Source organism: Anser cygnoides, chromosome 4, assembly GCF_040182565.1.
Source record: "Anser cygnoides isolate HZ-2024a breed goose chromosome 4, Taihu_goose_T2T_genome, whole genome shotgun sequence".
Taxonomy (NCBI): domain Eukaryota; kingdom Metazoa; phylum Chordata; class Aves; order Anseriformes; family Anatidae; genus Anser; species Anser cygnoides.
In genome coordinates this window covers 73,209,864-73,223,824 of record NC_089876.1, presented here as the reverse complement: position 1 = coordinate 73,223,824, position 13,961 = coordinate 73,209,864, and the positions used below count along the sequence as shown (strand labels likewise).

General features: G+C 53.7%; 1 protein-coding gene across 1 annotated transcript; it reads right to left on the bottom strand.

The window, feature by feature from the left end:
- Window positions 1-5,041: 5,041 nt before the first annotated feature.
- Window positions 5,042-10,804, bottom strand: LOC136790757 (alcohol dehydrogenase 1-like). The gene is made up of 9 exons (XM_066996401.1): window positions 10,079-10,804; window positions 9,160-9,261; window positions 8,619-8,760; window positions 8,240-8,327; window positions 7,912-8,131; window positions 7,532-7,792; window positions 7,095-7,230; window positions 6,425-6,563; window positions 5,042-5,861 (listed from the first exon to the last, which is right to left on the bottom strand). The coding sequence occupies exons 1-9, from the start codon at window positions 10,094-10,096 to the stop codon at window positions 5,837-5,839; spliced, it is 1,131 nt and encodes a 376-aa protein (XP_066852502.1). The 5' UTR covers window positions 10,097-10,804; the 3' UTR covers window positions 5,042-5,836.
- Window positions 10,805-13,961: the final 3,157 nt, after the last annotated feature.

Sequence of the window (13,961 nt, the reverse complement as noted above, 5' to 3'; positions counted from 1 at the left end):
GGCTCAAGGCACCTCCTCACACTCCAGGGGCAGGGGTAGGTGCTGTGGACGGCAAGGAAGGGCTTGCACACCAACTGAATACCAGCAAGGCTTTGATTGACTGCTGGCAGACCTGGTGCAGGCTGGCCGTGCCACCCTTACCCACATGTGGGATATCTGCATGATTTGCCCCATCCAAGCTCCTGTCAAGCATGGGGGGCTGTGCCACTTGCTGGGAAAGGTGGCGGTAACAGGTTGGGTTTTAATGGAGGACCGCTGCCCTTCCCGAAATGTTGTTGCCACCATCTTGTTGCACAGGAACGCCAGGCATGGGATGAGGAGGGGGCTGGAGGCCAGGGCACACGAGGGGAGGCAGAGGGCAGTCACAGTGCCCAAGGGGCAGCCTGTCTCTCTGGGAAGCAAAATGGCCCGGGAGAGACACCCCCAGGAAAGGGGCCCCCAGCCCCCCTGACCATCCTCCTTCCACACGAGGGCCTCTTTCAGGCTGCAGAAGCCCCCTCCCAACACGGCCATGTTGGGCCTGGGGCGTGGCGCGCCATTACAGAGGCTTCCTGATGTCACCAGGTCCCAGGAGCCCCCTCCCAACACGGCCATGTTGGGTCTGGGGTGTGGCGCGCCATCATGGCGGCCATCACGGAATTCTCCCGATGTCACAGGGCATCTGCCCGCCCCCCTTTGTTCTGGGGCCTATAAAAGCCCCTGCGCCTGGCACACCGCTCGCTGATCTCCCAAGATCTCTAGCGACTGCCAACGATGGTTGGACTTAAGAGGTCTTGGGGCGACAGCTGCCCGCTTTTTGGTGGGTCCAATTCGTTTATGGATAACAAGCAGAAGTGTAGGCGGAGGAGCGCCAGTGGAGCGGCCGTGGCGGTTGGTGTGGAGCCCATGGAGGTGGATCCACCTGTGGAGGAGGAAGAGCCCATGGAGGTGGATCCACCTGTGGAGGAGGAAGAGCCGATGGAGGTGGATCCACCTCCAGCCCATCTGGTGTGGCACAACACCATCGTGCCAGGGCTCCCACCAGCGAGGCACCACCATCGCCATCGCAGAACCGCCCGGACCGCTCCGTACTCCCGGCCCTGCCTCCGCCTCCGCAGATAGGGGGAAGAGGCCATCCCTTAACCATCACGCAGGATTGCCTGCACGATGGCCTCTTCTCCCACCCCCTGTCCCCGTCTCCCCGTCCCCCCTCCCCACCTCTCCTGGAGAGGTGTCACCCCTTCTGCACGGAGTCCCGAGCGCTGGGCAAGAGCGCACTCGGCTTCCTCTGGGCTGCTGCACCGGGCGACAGGAGAAGCCCTCCGAAGGCCACGCCTGGCGTGGGGTGTCTCGGTCTGAGGACAAGAAGGCTGCCAAGAGGTGCTTGAAGATGAACCCGCGCCCTGCATGGCGGTGCACAGAGAACAGCAGCAGATCCCTCGAAACGGGCACGCAGAGAGCTGTTCCTCTGCAGAAGCAGAAGCCTTCAGGTCTGCCAGGAAGCAGCATGGGAGTGCAGCGTAAAGACCCTTCAAGGCGCTTGGTTACCAGCTCTTCCCAGGACGGGGCAACAAACTGATAAAATAATCATAATAAAAATAATAAATAAATACATTACAACAACAACCACAAAAACAACAATAAAAACCGGTAAATCCGCTTTCCTCTCTGCTTTTTGGTGTCATTTTTGCGACTGCACTTGGGCTCCGGGATCCCCCTCTGGTCTCCCCCTGACAGGAAAGATACTGATGGGTGTGGAGTGGGCCCAGCCCAGGGCACATGAGGGAGTGAGGGGCCGGGGCACACGGCATACAAGGGCAGGCTGAGGGACCTCCTTTGGTCAGCACAAAGGAGAGAAGGCTCAGGGGTGGACCTGACAGCTGCCTGCAGCTGCCTGCTGGGAGGGAGTAGAGAAGATGAAGCCTGCATCTTCTCTGAGGGGCTCTGTGGCAGAAACGTGAGCAGCACCAGGCCCACACTTGCAGGTGGAGACAGCCCAGGCAGCAAAAAGGAAGCGATTGTCCCCACAGGGGTGCTCAGACAGCTCTGGTGTCCAGAAAGGCTGCAGAGTCTCTGTCCTGGGGGTAGCTGACCTTGAGTGCACAAGGCTGGGTGTTAGTGTCCTGGGCTCACAAAATGTTTTGGGGTTGGGAGGCACCTGAAAGACCACCCTGTTCCAACTGCCCTGCGATGAGCAGGGAGAGCTTTCATTAGACAATGGTTTCCAAAGCCCCATCCAACCTGGCCTTAAACACTTCCGTTGGTGGTGAGGCAGTGGAACACGTTGCCCAGAGAAGCCCCATCCCCAAAAGTGCTTAAGGTCAGGTTGGATGCGGCGTTGAATAAGGTTTTCTAGTGGAAGGTGTCCCTGCTCGTTGCAGGGGGTTGGAGTGGGATGGTCTTTAAGGTTTCTTCCAACACAGACCACCCTCTGATTCCAAGATTCTATGATTTCTCTCCCTAAAGTTGTTGCGTACAGTCAACACGTTTGTCAAGTTTCTTTGTCAGAGGTGACTAATATGTCTATTTTTTTTACTATTATTATGAAAATTGGGAGGGAATGCTGTGCAAAACAGATGATATTAATTTTCAATGCCTTGAGAATCATGCAGCCCAAGAAAACAAAAGTCAGATAAAGAGTGGTTGTTCATCTCATGATAACTCTTTCCACAATATATCCTGAGTTGCCCTGTATGATGTACTGTGTGTGCCAGGTGTGAGGGAGCTTGAAAGTCCATGAGAAGGCTCACCAGGCATGGCTGCAGAACAGGCAGATGCCATATCCAGGGATAGTGGCAGAGGAGTGGCAGGGAAGGATCTGAGGCAAGCCATAGTCAAGGGTGGCAGTAACAGGGGCTTTAAAGGAGGCACCATCACCTCTGGCAGTGATCCATCCAATACACCTGAACGTGCCGTGGCACAACCATGTGGAACATATGGAGCCAACCACACTGGTATGTGAGGAGTATGAAAGTGGTGCCATGGATTGGAGAAGAATTGGATCACTGAGAAATGCAAGGGGGATCGTGCGATTTTTGCTGCTACTGTTTGCATTTTTCTCCAAAGCAAGCCACAGTGACTCCCAGTACAATTTCCACTGTGGACTCCGGGAACAGTCCCACTGCCATTCAGTCGGTGTGTTCCCTGCCTGCTCTGCAGGGCACGTATGCTGAAGGACATCTGTAGCCACATGGAAGATCTGGCGCAAGCACATTTTGGAGTCAAGACTGAGTGTTTGAGACCTATGGTAGTTACAAGAGAAAATGTGCATAAATTCTCTTGCAGGCAGGCTCTGTGCAACTGAACGTTGAAGTTGTACTAACACAATTTTGCTGTTCTTACACAAATGCCCGTGCAATATTTATTTTGAACTGCTTGTTTCTTGGTTTGGATGTATGGCTCTGGTGACTACAAACCAATACTCCATTCTTTTTTGAAGATGAGTTTGTTAACTTGAAGGATGTCACAGAAAACTCACTCAGACTAAAGACTATTAGTTTGGAAACATCTTACAAGCTGTGTTGATCTAAAAAGGCACACAAACGGTGCTGAAATTTGACAACAGTGTGGTATAACTTGCAAGCATAGCACAGTCACTCAGTAAGGTCAGCAGTTAATTGAACGCTTCCAAAATGCTGAATGGAATTACAGCTCTTTGTCTTCAGCTGATTTTGAACCAGGTATAATGTATAGTCTTGTGAGGCTATCAAAGAATAAAAATTCTGTCCACATAGGGAGATAATTCCCACCGCAAAAGATTGCTGCTTTACAGGTTAGTGGTGTAATTACTTAGGAGTACGTGTTTCTCAGGCTAGACCCAGACTTTCCTAGTTGAAGTTCAGAGCAGTACAGCCCATAAGCAGCGGACTGGGAACAGAAGTAATGGTCAGAAGCCATTTTTGTTTGTCACAGCTCATAGGTGACTTTATTTTCATGTGCCAAATTTTGAAGTGCTAAGAAATGCGTGGTACATATCAGGACACTGAGGGAGTTAGGAATGGGTGATTCACGAGGCAGGAGAGAACTTTGCTGTCTTAAGGAGATCGTGTGGATTTACTATCTGTCTTATTCATTTCAGAATAAGAGAATTGGGCAGAACTTGTTGTTGTTTGCATATATACTGAAGTAAAAACAGGACGCTTCTACTTGCAGATGTGTAAGAGCATGTGCAGTCATCTCTGACCATTTTGATCTTTCTAATGTTAAAAGTTTCCCATCCAATACAGGTCCAGCTATGGAAGTATTAATAAGGAAATGTTAGAATCGTTATAATTTTTATTGATTGGTAGAAATGTGGTCTGATGAGAGATGTGTATAACTTAAACCCCAAGCTAAAACTTGCACACTGGCAACAGATCAACCAAACATGAGGTTGCTTTGTGGTAGGGCTTTAAAAAATGTGAAGGGAGATTACCGTCAGCCTGACTGATGGCCTCATGTGATGCCAGGTAACCCAAGTGTCCCCCTGTGCCAGAATCTGCATCCTGAAGTACATCTTGAAGAGCATTTGTGTCAGGATTCTGTATGTGCTCCCCATGCTACGATTCTGGCCACTTGGGGAAATTATTGCTGGTAAGCCTTACTGAGAGATTAGTTATTTGGTATCTGCTAGTCTGATTCACAGGATATGTTGAATGGGGTCTGTCAAGGTTCTGTTGTCGTCTGAGTCTAGTTAATATCTCTTACCCAGTGACTTCCAGGTCAGACTGGAGTATGCTCATTAAACATGCAGATAGCAAGAGACTTCCGAGCACACGGAAAGAGGTGCTTTTAAAGAATTGGGATGCAATTCAATAGCAGTAATTGCGAAATTCTAGGTGTGCAAGTGTAACGATGTTACACTACCAGTGTAGGATGCAGAAAACTGCCCGCAAGAAGTAGTGGATGACAAAGTGAGCAAGAGTTGGCAACCCCCTGCTATGTGGTTTGGCTGTGGAAACAGGGATGCAGTTGTCAGGACGCAAGGAAGTGCTTCATGGGGATAAGGGAGAGGGACGTAATAATGGTCTTTGGGGCCACAAAAAGTGGCTATGAGGTTGAGCAAGAGGTGTGTTCTCTCCAAGGACGTTATACTTTAACAGTATGTTGCACTTTGAAATGATAATGGAATAGATCATCACTTGGAGGCCTTTAAGCACAAGTTCTCTCTCAGCAATGATCCAGAAAATTGATGCTGCACTGGGAAAAAGAGCTAATGTACGTGGTCTCTCAAGAATAATCCGAGCTCTGTTTTTAAGTGATTTAATTACTTTGATACTCTTTATTTATTTATTTTATCTCCCCCACAGCAGTTTTTAACAAACTTGCAAGATGTTAAGTAAGCTGGTTTGTGCATCAGCGTGCAAGGCATGTGGTGCATCAGCATGCAAGGCATTTTGGCGTGTCAGCCTGCAAGGCATTTGCTATGTCAGCGTGCAAGGCATGTGGTGCGTGAGCGTGCAAGGCATTTCATGCATCAGCATGCAAGGTGCTTGCTGTGTCTGCATGCAAGATGTTTACAGCTCGGAGGCATCCGCAGGGGAGGGGGCAAAGGAAGTTGCCCAGTGCAGAGAGGAGGGGTGAGATGGCGGTGCCTGGGGTGCAAGGCAGAGCTCCTCCTGCCCCCTGGGGCCCCTGCTGTTCACAGCACTGCGTGGGAGCGTCTGAGGAAAGCTTTTACTTGTGCACGTGTTTCCTCAGGAGAGGCGGCGTTGCAGCTCTCGCAGGGTGTGAGAGCACAGGCAGCAGCACCAGAGCCGTCGAGGTCCTCGTGCTCATCTCCTTGTGCCCCGCGCAGGGAGGCGGTGCGAGAGCAGGGCCTGCGCCACGAGGGCCTGCTGGGCTGCTGACCGCGCTCGTCCTCCCTCGGCCGCGTCCCTCAGAAGAGCAGGACGGTGCGGATGCTGGAAGGGGGAAGAAGGGAGCAGTTAAGGGAGGTGCTGCCGCAGTGCTCAGGAGCAGGCAGAGGGGCAGGCGGGTGCGGCTGGGTCCGGCCACCTCAGCTCTCGCCCAGCCTCTCTGAACTCAGCGAGGGTGCTGAAGGGAGCGCCTAAGGCCCCCCGTCCCGCCCCGCAGCTCCTGTGCGTCAGTGTGAAGGCACAGTCTTCCCCCCTTCTGCGGTTGCTGCGAGGTCCCCACGGACGCCCCTTCCTCCTCACTCCGCTTTGCCTGCCCCGTGCTTTCGAACGCCGCAGCGAGGTGTGGGGTCTGAGGGGCTGTGCCGGGGCTGCAGGGTCTCTGCTGAGCTGAACCCCGGGGAGGAGCAGTCCCTGTGCCCAGGGCAGCCTCTTCCCTCCGTCTTCCAGCAGGGCCTCCCACCGCCCGGATCAGGGCCCTGCCTGCTGGCAGTGCTTGGGCGCTGGGTGAGGGCAGCGAGCCGGGCGCTGCCTCCCGCAGTCCTGGAGCGCTGCCCTGCCAGACGGAGGCCGTGCTCGCCGCGCCTCGCTCCTGCGAGTCACATCCTCACCTTTTGCCCGCGCGTAACAATTGAAAGCCCTCGTTGATTTTAGCCATCGGCAGCGTGTGCGTGATCAGCAAGTCAGAGTTAAATTTCTTCTCCAGATAGCTGGAGACTAGTTTGGGGATGGCATCTCTCATCTTCCAGCCTAGAGAAGGGGGAGAAAGCACCCGCAGTGAGTGACTGGAGAAATGCTGTTGAGAGGGAACGACGGTGGCGTTGTCTGGTGCCAAAGTCTATCAAGAGTCCTCTGGGATGAACACAGGAGCAGACAAGGAGTTCAGCATCTCCACCAGGCTTTGCTGACCTTTTAGCAACAACAACTCAAAGAGAGTTTCTGAGTCTTTCCAAGCTCAAAACGTTCCCAGTGACCAAGGGGCTCCTGGATAACAACTACGAGGGAAAGTTTCTTCTGCCCTACCGCTGAGTACATTGTGACTTGGGAAAAGGAATTGTCAAGGGAGGGGTTCTTTGTATATATGTATGGTTTTATATATGATTATTTGTGTATATATCTATATAATTTGTTTTTAGTTATTATTATTTATTTTATTTATAATTATTTCTGTATATATATATATATATTTACCGTCAGAGGGTAACTGTTCTACAGACAGTTCAGGGATTACTGTGGAAGGACAAGACTGAAATGTCTAAAATCTTTCCCTTACTTTCATACCTCCAAGCAGAGTCCCTTTACAGGTACGGCCACTTAGCAGAAGCAAAGGATCGATGGGAACCACTGAACCAGAAGGTAATACTCCAACCACCACGCAGACACCAGTGCTCATATTGCAAGAGGCCAGGGCAGCAGTCTGATGGGACAGGCAAGGGAATCAGACACAATTATGGGAAATGCATTCTTTCTTTTCAGTTGTCTGCCACTCACTGCTATCTAAAAACCGACTCTCTTTTCTGTAACAGACTATGAAAGCACCGTCCTGGTTTGAGACTCCTACATTATTTTCTCCCCAAGCCAGAAGATTGCCTTTCTGGGCAAAGACAAGGCCAGAAGTGCTGGCACCAGGCAAGAAAGCTCATGCTGTGGTGAAATGTGCCCGGATGGGATGCTGTAAATGATCTGGGAAGGAGCACGTGTGATAAAAGACCACATACCGTGGTATCAGCTGTCCCGATGACCTCAAAGGAGTAGTCCACGCCGTACCCGGTCATCTCGGTGAGCACCTCCTGAACAGGCTTCTTGAAGTCCCGAGGGCTGATGCACTCGGTGGCTCCCAGCTCCTTGGCCCTGGCAAATTTCTCCTTGTTGATGTCAACGGCGATGATGCGAGAAGCCCCGGCCGCCCTGCAGCCCATGACAACGGAGAGGCCAACTCCTCCGAGGCCGAAGACGGCGCAGGTGGAGCCCGGTTTTACCTGCACGACATGGGGTCGGGTCAGCCTCCCGCGGGAGGAGGAGGTTTCTGTGGCAGAGCATTTCTGCGGGTGCGGAGGCGGCTGCGGGGTGCTCATTCTTGACACGGCTGAATACCAACCTTGGCGGTGTTGATGGCAGCCCCGTAGCCTGTGGAGAAACCGCAGCCCAGCAAGCAGACTTTGTCCAGAGGGGCAGCGGCAGCTACCTTGGCAAGGGTGAACTCCGGCACAACAGTGTACTCTGCAAAGGTGCTGATCCAGAGGAAGTGGTGGATCTGTTTCCCTCGGCACGTGAACCTGCTGGTCTTGTCGGGCAGCAGGCACTGCGACACGGAGAGGCTGTTGGGAGCACGTGCACGTGTCGCTCATCACACAAAGCACTCACGTGTGGCAGAACTGCTGACAGCCGAGCCTGCGTGGGTAACGGGAAAAGGGAAGCAAACTCACTGTGACTTCAGGCAGTAGTTGGAGTCAGGATTCTTGCAGAAGCAGCATTCCCCGCACTGAGGAAGGCCAAAGAGGATGACTTTGTCTCCTGCAACAAAGCAGAGCCAGCGTTAGGCGCCTCTCGCTCGGCAGCCTGGAGGGTGCTGCCTGTCACAGCGCCTGATGGCAGCAGCCTGGCACGGACCCTCTGCTTTCTCTGTCTGCAGGAAATGTTGAGAGCCCGACTCGGGCGCTTTGGGGGACAGATGAGGGAAGTGTGTGTGGTGGTCCAGTGCTACTGGTGTGCAGCCAGTCATGGCTGCAGGCTGCTGGGGGCATTTCCGAGCTCTGGGCAGCCCCATGGGCTTTGAGAGCTGAGTCCTGGGTGTGAGCTGGTTACCCGGTTTCACAGAGGTCACTCCTTCTCCAATGCTCTCCACAATCCCAGCTCCTTCATGGCCAGGGATGATTGGGAAATCTATATCAGGAAAGGCACCTTCCAGAACGTGGTCATCTGTGCGACAGATCCCTGTGGCCACTATCTGTTTGGAGAGGAAAGAGCAGGTGAGCTATAGAGGGAGCCACGTCTTTTTTGTAGTCTGTTAGTAGACTTTTTTTGATTTCTTTGGGTATCACCATGGTTGGTGGGTCCTTTGCATTGTTTTGATACTGAATTTGATAATCCAGTGAAGACTGTCCTTTTCTGTTGACCTGAATAGCATCAGTGCCAAAAGCTGGGGAGATGTTTGTGACAGGTAGGGCATCGGACAGCTACTGCCAGGTGTGAGCAGTCCACCTGCCCAGAGCACTGCCGTGCATAGGTCTGTGCCTTTACCTACAAGCTGTCACGTTCCAAAATGGTTTGCATTTAATCAGATTATCGGTCTTTTCCCTAAAAGAAACTGCAGCTAGCATTCGTGCTTGGCAGTCCTCGCTTTTACCTTGACACGGACTTCACGCGCCTTTGGAGGTGCAACCTCCACCTCCTCGAGAGAGAGTGGTTTGCCTACTGCCCAGGCAACAGCAGCTCTGCATCGGATAACCTGGAAGGAGAGGGGGGTGAGGCTGCTGGGAAGCTTTGCCTTCGGCTTGGGGCGGGGAAGGTTGTCGGACGAGCGCGTAAAGCGGTGCGAGGGCAGCACGCTGACACACGTGCTGCCAGAGCTGGACAACTGCCCTGCGCGCTCCCTGGGGACCTGCTGGGGCGGTGGGAGAGCGGGAACACGGCGGTGCCCCACTGCACGCAAAGCCAAGCGACGCTCAATAGGCGTGGAAGGAAACTGGATCCCACCCCGTGTGTCTAGCGAGGGGTCTGGAGCAGGGGGGCAGCTGGCACCCAGGGTGCATCCACAGCAAAGCAGCTGCCTGGTTTTCCCCGGGATAAGGCTGCTGGAAAGCCCACCCCTGCTGAAAGCATCACCGTGTGTGGCAGCGAGCAGAAGCAGGTAAAGAGATGCTGCTGCAGCATTTGGAGCCACGTCAGGCACAGGCCGTCTAGTCTAGGAAGCCGCCCAGCGCTACAGGAGGCAGGGGCCGAGTGTGGCTGGCTATTCCCCCACCAAAGAGCTTTGTATCCCCTTAAAGCAGGAGTGCCGGGTGGGGTTGAGCAGGAGGGTGCTTTCCTGGTTCAGTGTTTTCAGCCCTGAGCTGAGGGGCAGAAGACACGCAGAGCCCAGAACCTCGCTCAGGTCCTGGCAAGCTGCAGCTGAATGAAAGCCGAGGCTCGCGCGGTGCCGAGAGGTTTGGGGGAGCTGGGGGAGTCAGGGCGATGGTGGTGCGCAGCGCACGTGTGCAGGCTGAGCCATTCCCAGAGCATCTCCACGGGAAGGGGGAAAGGGAGAAAGCAGCGAGTGTCCTTACTTTTCCAGAAGTGGCCATGTGGTGTGCGAGGAGCTGGCAGCGGCGCAGGCTGGAGGTGAGCTGCCGTCTGTCTGGCCGGACCTGCACCTCGCGTCGAGGCCCCGAGCGCTCCTGGCCCCGCGGCTGCGGCTGAAGGGTGAAGCAGGGAGCGCGGCGGGCGTCCTGGCGAGGGACCAGAGCTCGCCGGAGAGCGGGAGGTTCCCCTGCGAGCAGGGAGTCCCCTGTGCCCCCTGAAAGGCGCAGCCTCCAGGTGCTGGTGGCCGGGGTGGAGGGAGGAGACTCACAGCACCGCTCGGGCTTCCACTCCTTGCCAAGGGGCAACCTTTGGCCGCGCAGCAGCTCACCCCCAGCTATTTGTGAAAGGATTAATAATTACAGAAGGAAAGAAGACCCTGAAAACACGGTATGGTGAATAAACACGCCTGGCCTTTGGAGTAAGTCTTAGCTCTCTGTGGTATCGCAGATCTTTTCCCCTGGGTACTGAGAAGAGCGTGTGAGGAAGGGAGGATTTTCCAAGGACACATTGATGTAACTTTGCAACCAGTTGTGCAAGCAGTTTCCCTTCTGCGAGCGCCCTCCATTCTCTCAGATCTGTTTCCACTGAGGTGTGGGGCTTGCTCAAAGTGTAGGATGTGTGGGAACTGCTGGGGGCCCAAGCAAGGATGGGCAGCCAAGGGAGCAGCTGAGGTGAAGAAGCCAGTTCCAGGTTTGGGAGCCACTTCTGCACTTGTGAAGCCTCCTGGGGAGGTGTGTGGTCTGCCTGAGTGCTGATGGTGTAGGATTTCCTGTGAATAAGGATTTTTAGAATGTGCAAGTTATATACAGGTATACCCGTAGGAAATCGGTGGGTCACAGTGTTGTCGTGTCCTAATGGATGCAGCCCATAGATACGGTTTGCTTTCTGGGCTGCAAGTGCACATTGGAAGCTCATGTTGAGCATCTCATCAACCAACGCTCCCAGCTCCTTCTTTTAAGGCTGTACTCAATCCATTCTCTTCCCAGTTTATATTTGTGTTTAGGGTTGCCTCCGCCCAGATGCAGGACCTTGCACTTGAAGGGCCTTGTTGAACATCGTGAGGTTTGCCCAGGCCCACCTCTAAAGCCTGTCCAGGTCCCTCTGGATGGCATCCCTTCCCTCCAGCATGTTGACTGTACCACACAGCTTGGTGTCGTCAACAAACTTGCTGAGGGTGCACTCGATCCCACTGCCCGTGTCACTGACAAAGACGCTACACAGCGCCGGTCCCAATACCGACCCCTGAGGAACACCACTCATTACTGATCTCCACTTGGATGTTGAGCTGTTGACCACAACTCTTTGAGCGTGATCATGCAGCCAATTCCTTACCCACCAAGTGGTCCATCCGTCAAATCAGTGTCTCTCCAATTTAGAGACAAGGATATCATGGGGGATGGCGTCAGATGCTTTGCAAAAGTCCAGGTAGATGATGTCAGTTGCTCTTCTCTATCCACCAATGCTGTAACGCCATCGTAGAAGGCCACCAGATTTCTCAGGCCCAAGCTGCCCTTAGTGAAGCCATGCTGGCTGTAACCATTCACCCCTTTATTTTTTCAATGTGCCTTAGCATAATTTCCAGGAGGATCTGCTCCGTGATCTTGCCAGGCACAGAGGTGAGATTGACTGGCCTGTAGCTCCCCAGGTCTTCCTTTTCTCCCTTTTTAAACATGGAGGTTATGTTTCCCCTCTTCCGGTCAGTGAGAACGTCACCAGACTGCCATGACTTCTCAAATACGATGGATAGTGCCTTATCAATCACATCCACCAGTTCCCACAGCACCTGTGGATGTATCTCATCAGGTTCCATGGACTTGTGTACCTTTAGGTTTCTTAGCTGGTCTCAAACCTGATCTTCTGCTACAGGGTGTGGTTGAACATTCTTCCACTTCCTGCCTTTGCCTTCTGGTGCCCAGGCTATGTGGCTAGAGCTCTTGCCAGTGAAGACTGAGGCAAAAAAAGCCATTGAGTACCTCAGCCTTCTCCATATCCTGGGTGACCAGGTGACCAGGTGACCAGGTGTCTCGTTTCCTTCTGGAGAGGGCCCACAGTTTTCCTTTTCCTTTTTGCCTTCCTTTTATCACCTAGAGATGGACCTCTAGAAGCTTCTTGTTACTCTTGTTGTCCCTGGCAAAATTTACTTCTAACGGGGCTTTGGCTTTCAGTCTGTGATCCTGTGAACAGACTCTGAAGAAACTCCTAGGAGAACGTGGATGGGGCTGACTCCTTTTACACTTTCAACGCAGAACAGCTCCAAAATGCTTGGGCCTGCCAAAGCACTGCTCTTTTTTGGCTTGGTTTGGTTATGGTTTAAATAGACTGACTCATTTGATCAAAAAGTCTGACATTCAGCATCCAGGTTCCTGCTCCATGTCATGGAAGCAGCCTCTTCATGAAGGTACAAGTTTCAAGTGGCTCTTCCAAAACCCTCACGGCAGTCAGTGGCATTTGCTGCTCTCCCCTCATCCCACAAGGCCGCTTATGTATCCCCATCAAGCATAGTTCATGTTGACCTCAGCACAGGTTGACCACAGTAAAGCTGTTCTGGGTATTCCCAGATGTCATTGTGTCCTTTGTGTACCTCAAAGGCATCTTTGGGCCAGTGTCTTAGGCAGACAAGAGTTTCTCCCTGCAAATCGGTCTGAAGGCTCTCATTCAGAAGCTACTTGGGAGACTTCAAGCCAGATGGGAGGGCTCTTTCTCCAAAGGAGGAAGCAAGAAGCCACACAAGTGGTGAGAAGGTTTCTTCTTAGCACTAGAGAAGAGAGTAAGGGTGGACCTCAGAGTTTCCCATCTTTCTTCCCCCCACTCCAGTCCCCAAACACCTCAGTGGCCCTCCAACAGACTCCCTGAGTTGTGCTGGCACAGCAGCCTAGACAAGGCAAGTCCCTCTGCTCCTCTCTCCCACTGGGCTCAAGGCACCTCCTCACACTCCAGGGGCAGGGGTAGGTGCTGTGGACGGCAAGGAAGGGCTTGCACACCAACTGAATACCAGCAAGGCTTTGATTGACTGCTGGCAGACCTGGTGCAGGCTGGCCGTGCCACCCTTACCCACATGTGGGATATCTGCATGATTTGCCCCATCCAAGCTCCTGTCAAGCATGGGGGGCTGTGCCACTTGCTGGGAAAGGTGGCGGTAACAGGTTGGGTTTTAATGGAGGACCGCTGCCCTTCCCGAAATGTTGTTGCCACCATCTTGTTGCACAGGAACGCCAGGCATGGGATGAGGAGGGGGCTGGAGGCCAGGGCACACGAGGGGAGGCAGAGGGCAGTCACAGTGCCCAAGGGGCAGCCTGTCTCTCTGGGAAGCAAAATGGCCCGGGAGAGACACCCCCAAGAAAGGGGCCCCCAGCCCCCCTGACCATCCTCCTCCTTCCACACGAGGGCCTCTTTCAGGCCGCAGAAGCCCCCTCCCAACACGGCCATGTTGGGCCTGGGGCGTGCGCGCCATTACAGAGGCCTGATCATCCCAGAAGACGGCCATCACAGCCAACGGAATTCTCCCGATGTCACAGGGCATCTGCCCGCCCCCCTTTGTTCTGGGGCCTATAAAAGCCCCTGCGCCTGGCACACCGCTCGCTGATCTCCCAAGATCTCTAGCGACTGCCAACGATGGTTGGACTTAAGAGGTCTTGGGGCGACAGCTGCCCGCTTTTTGGTGGGTCCAATTCGTTTATGGATAACAAGCAGAAGTGTAGGCGGAGGAGCGCCAGACGGAGCGGCCGTGGCGGTTGGTGTGGAGCCCATGGAGGTGGATCCACCTGTGGAGGAGGAAGAGCCCATGGAGGTGGATCCACCTGTGGAGGAGGAAGAGCCGATGGAGGTGGATCCACCTCCAGCCCATCTGGTGTGGCACAACACCATCGT

Bases quoted from the DNA above. Each gene is read 5' to 3' on its own strand.
- LOC136790757 (XM_066996401.1), bottom strand. The intron at 8,761-9,159 runs GTAAAAGCGAGG...CTCTCCAAACAG, and splicing joins CGCGTGAAGTCCGTGTCAAG to ATAGTGGCCACAGGGATCTG. The intron at 8,328-8,618 runs GTAACCAGCTCA...GCTTTGTTGCAG, and splicing joins AGTGACCTCTGTGAAACCGG to GAGACAAAGTCATCCTCTTT.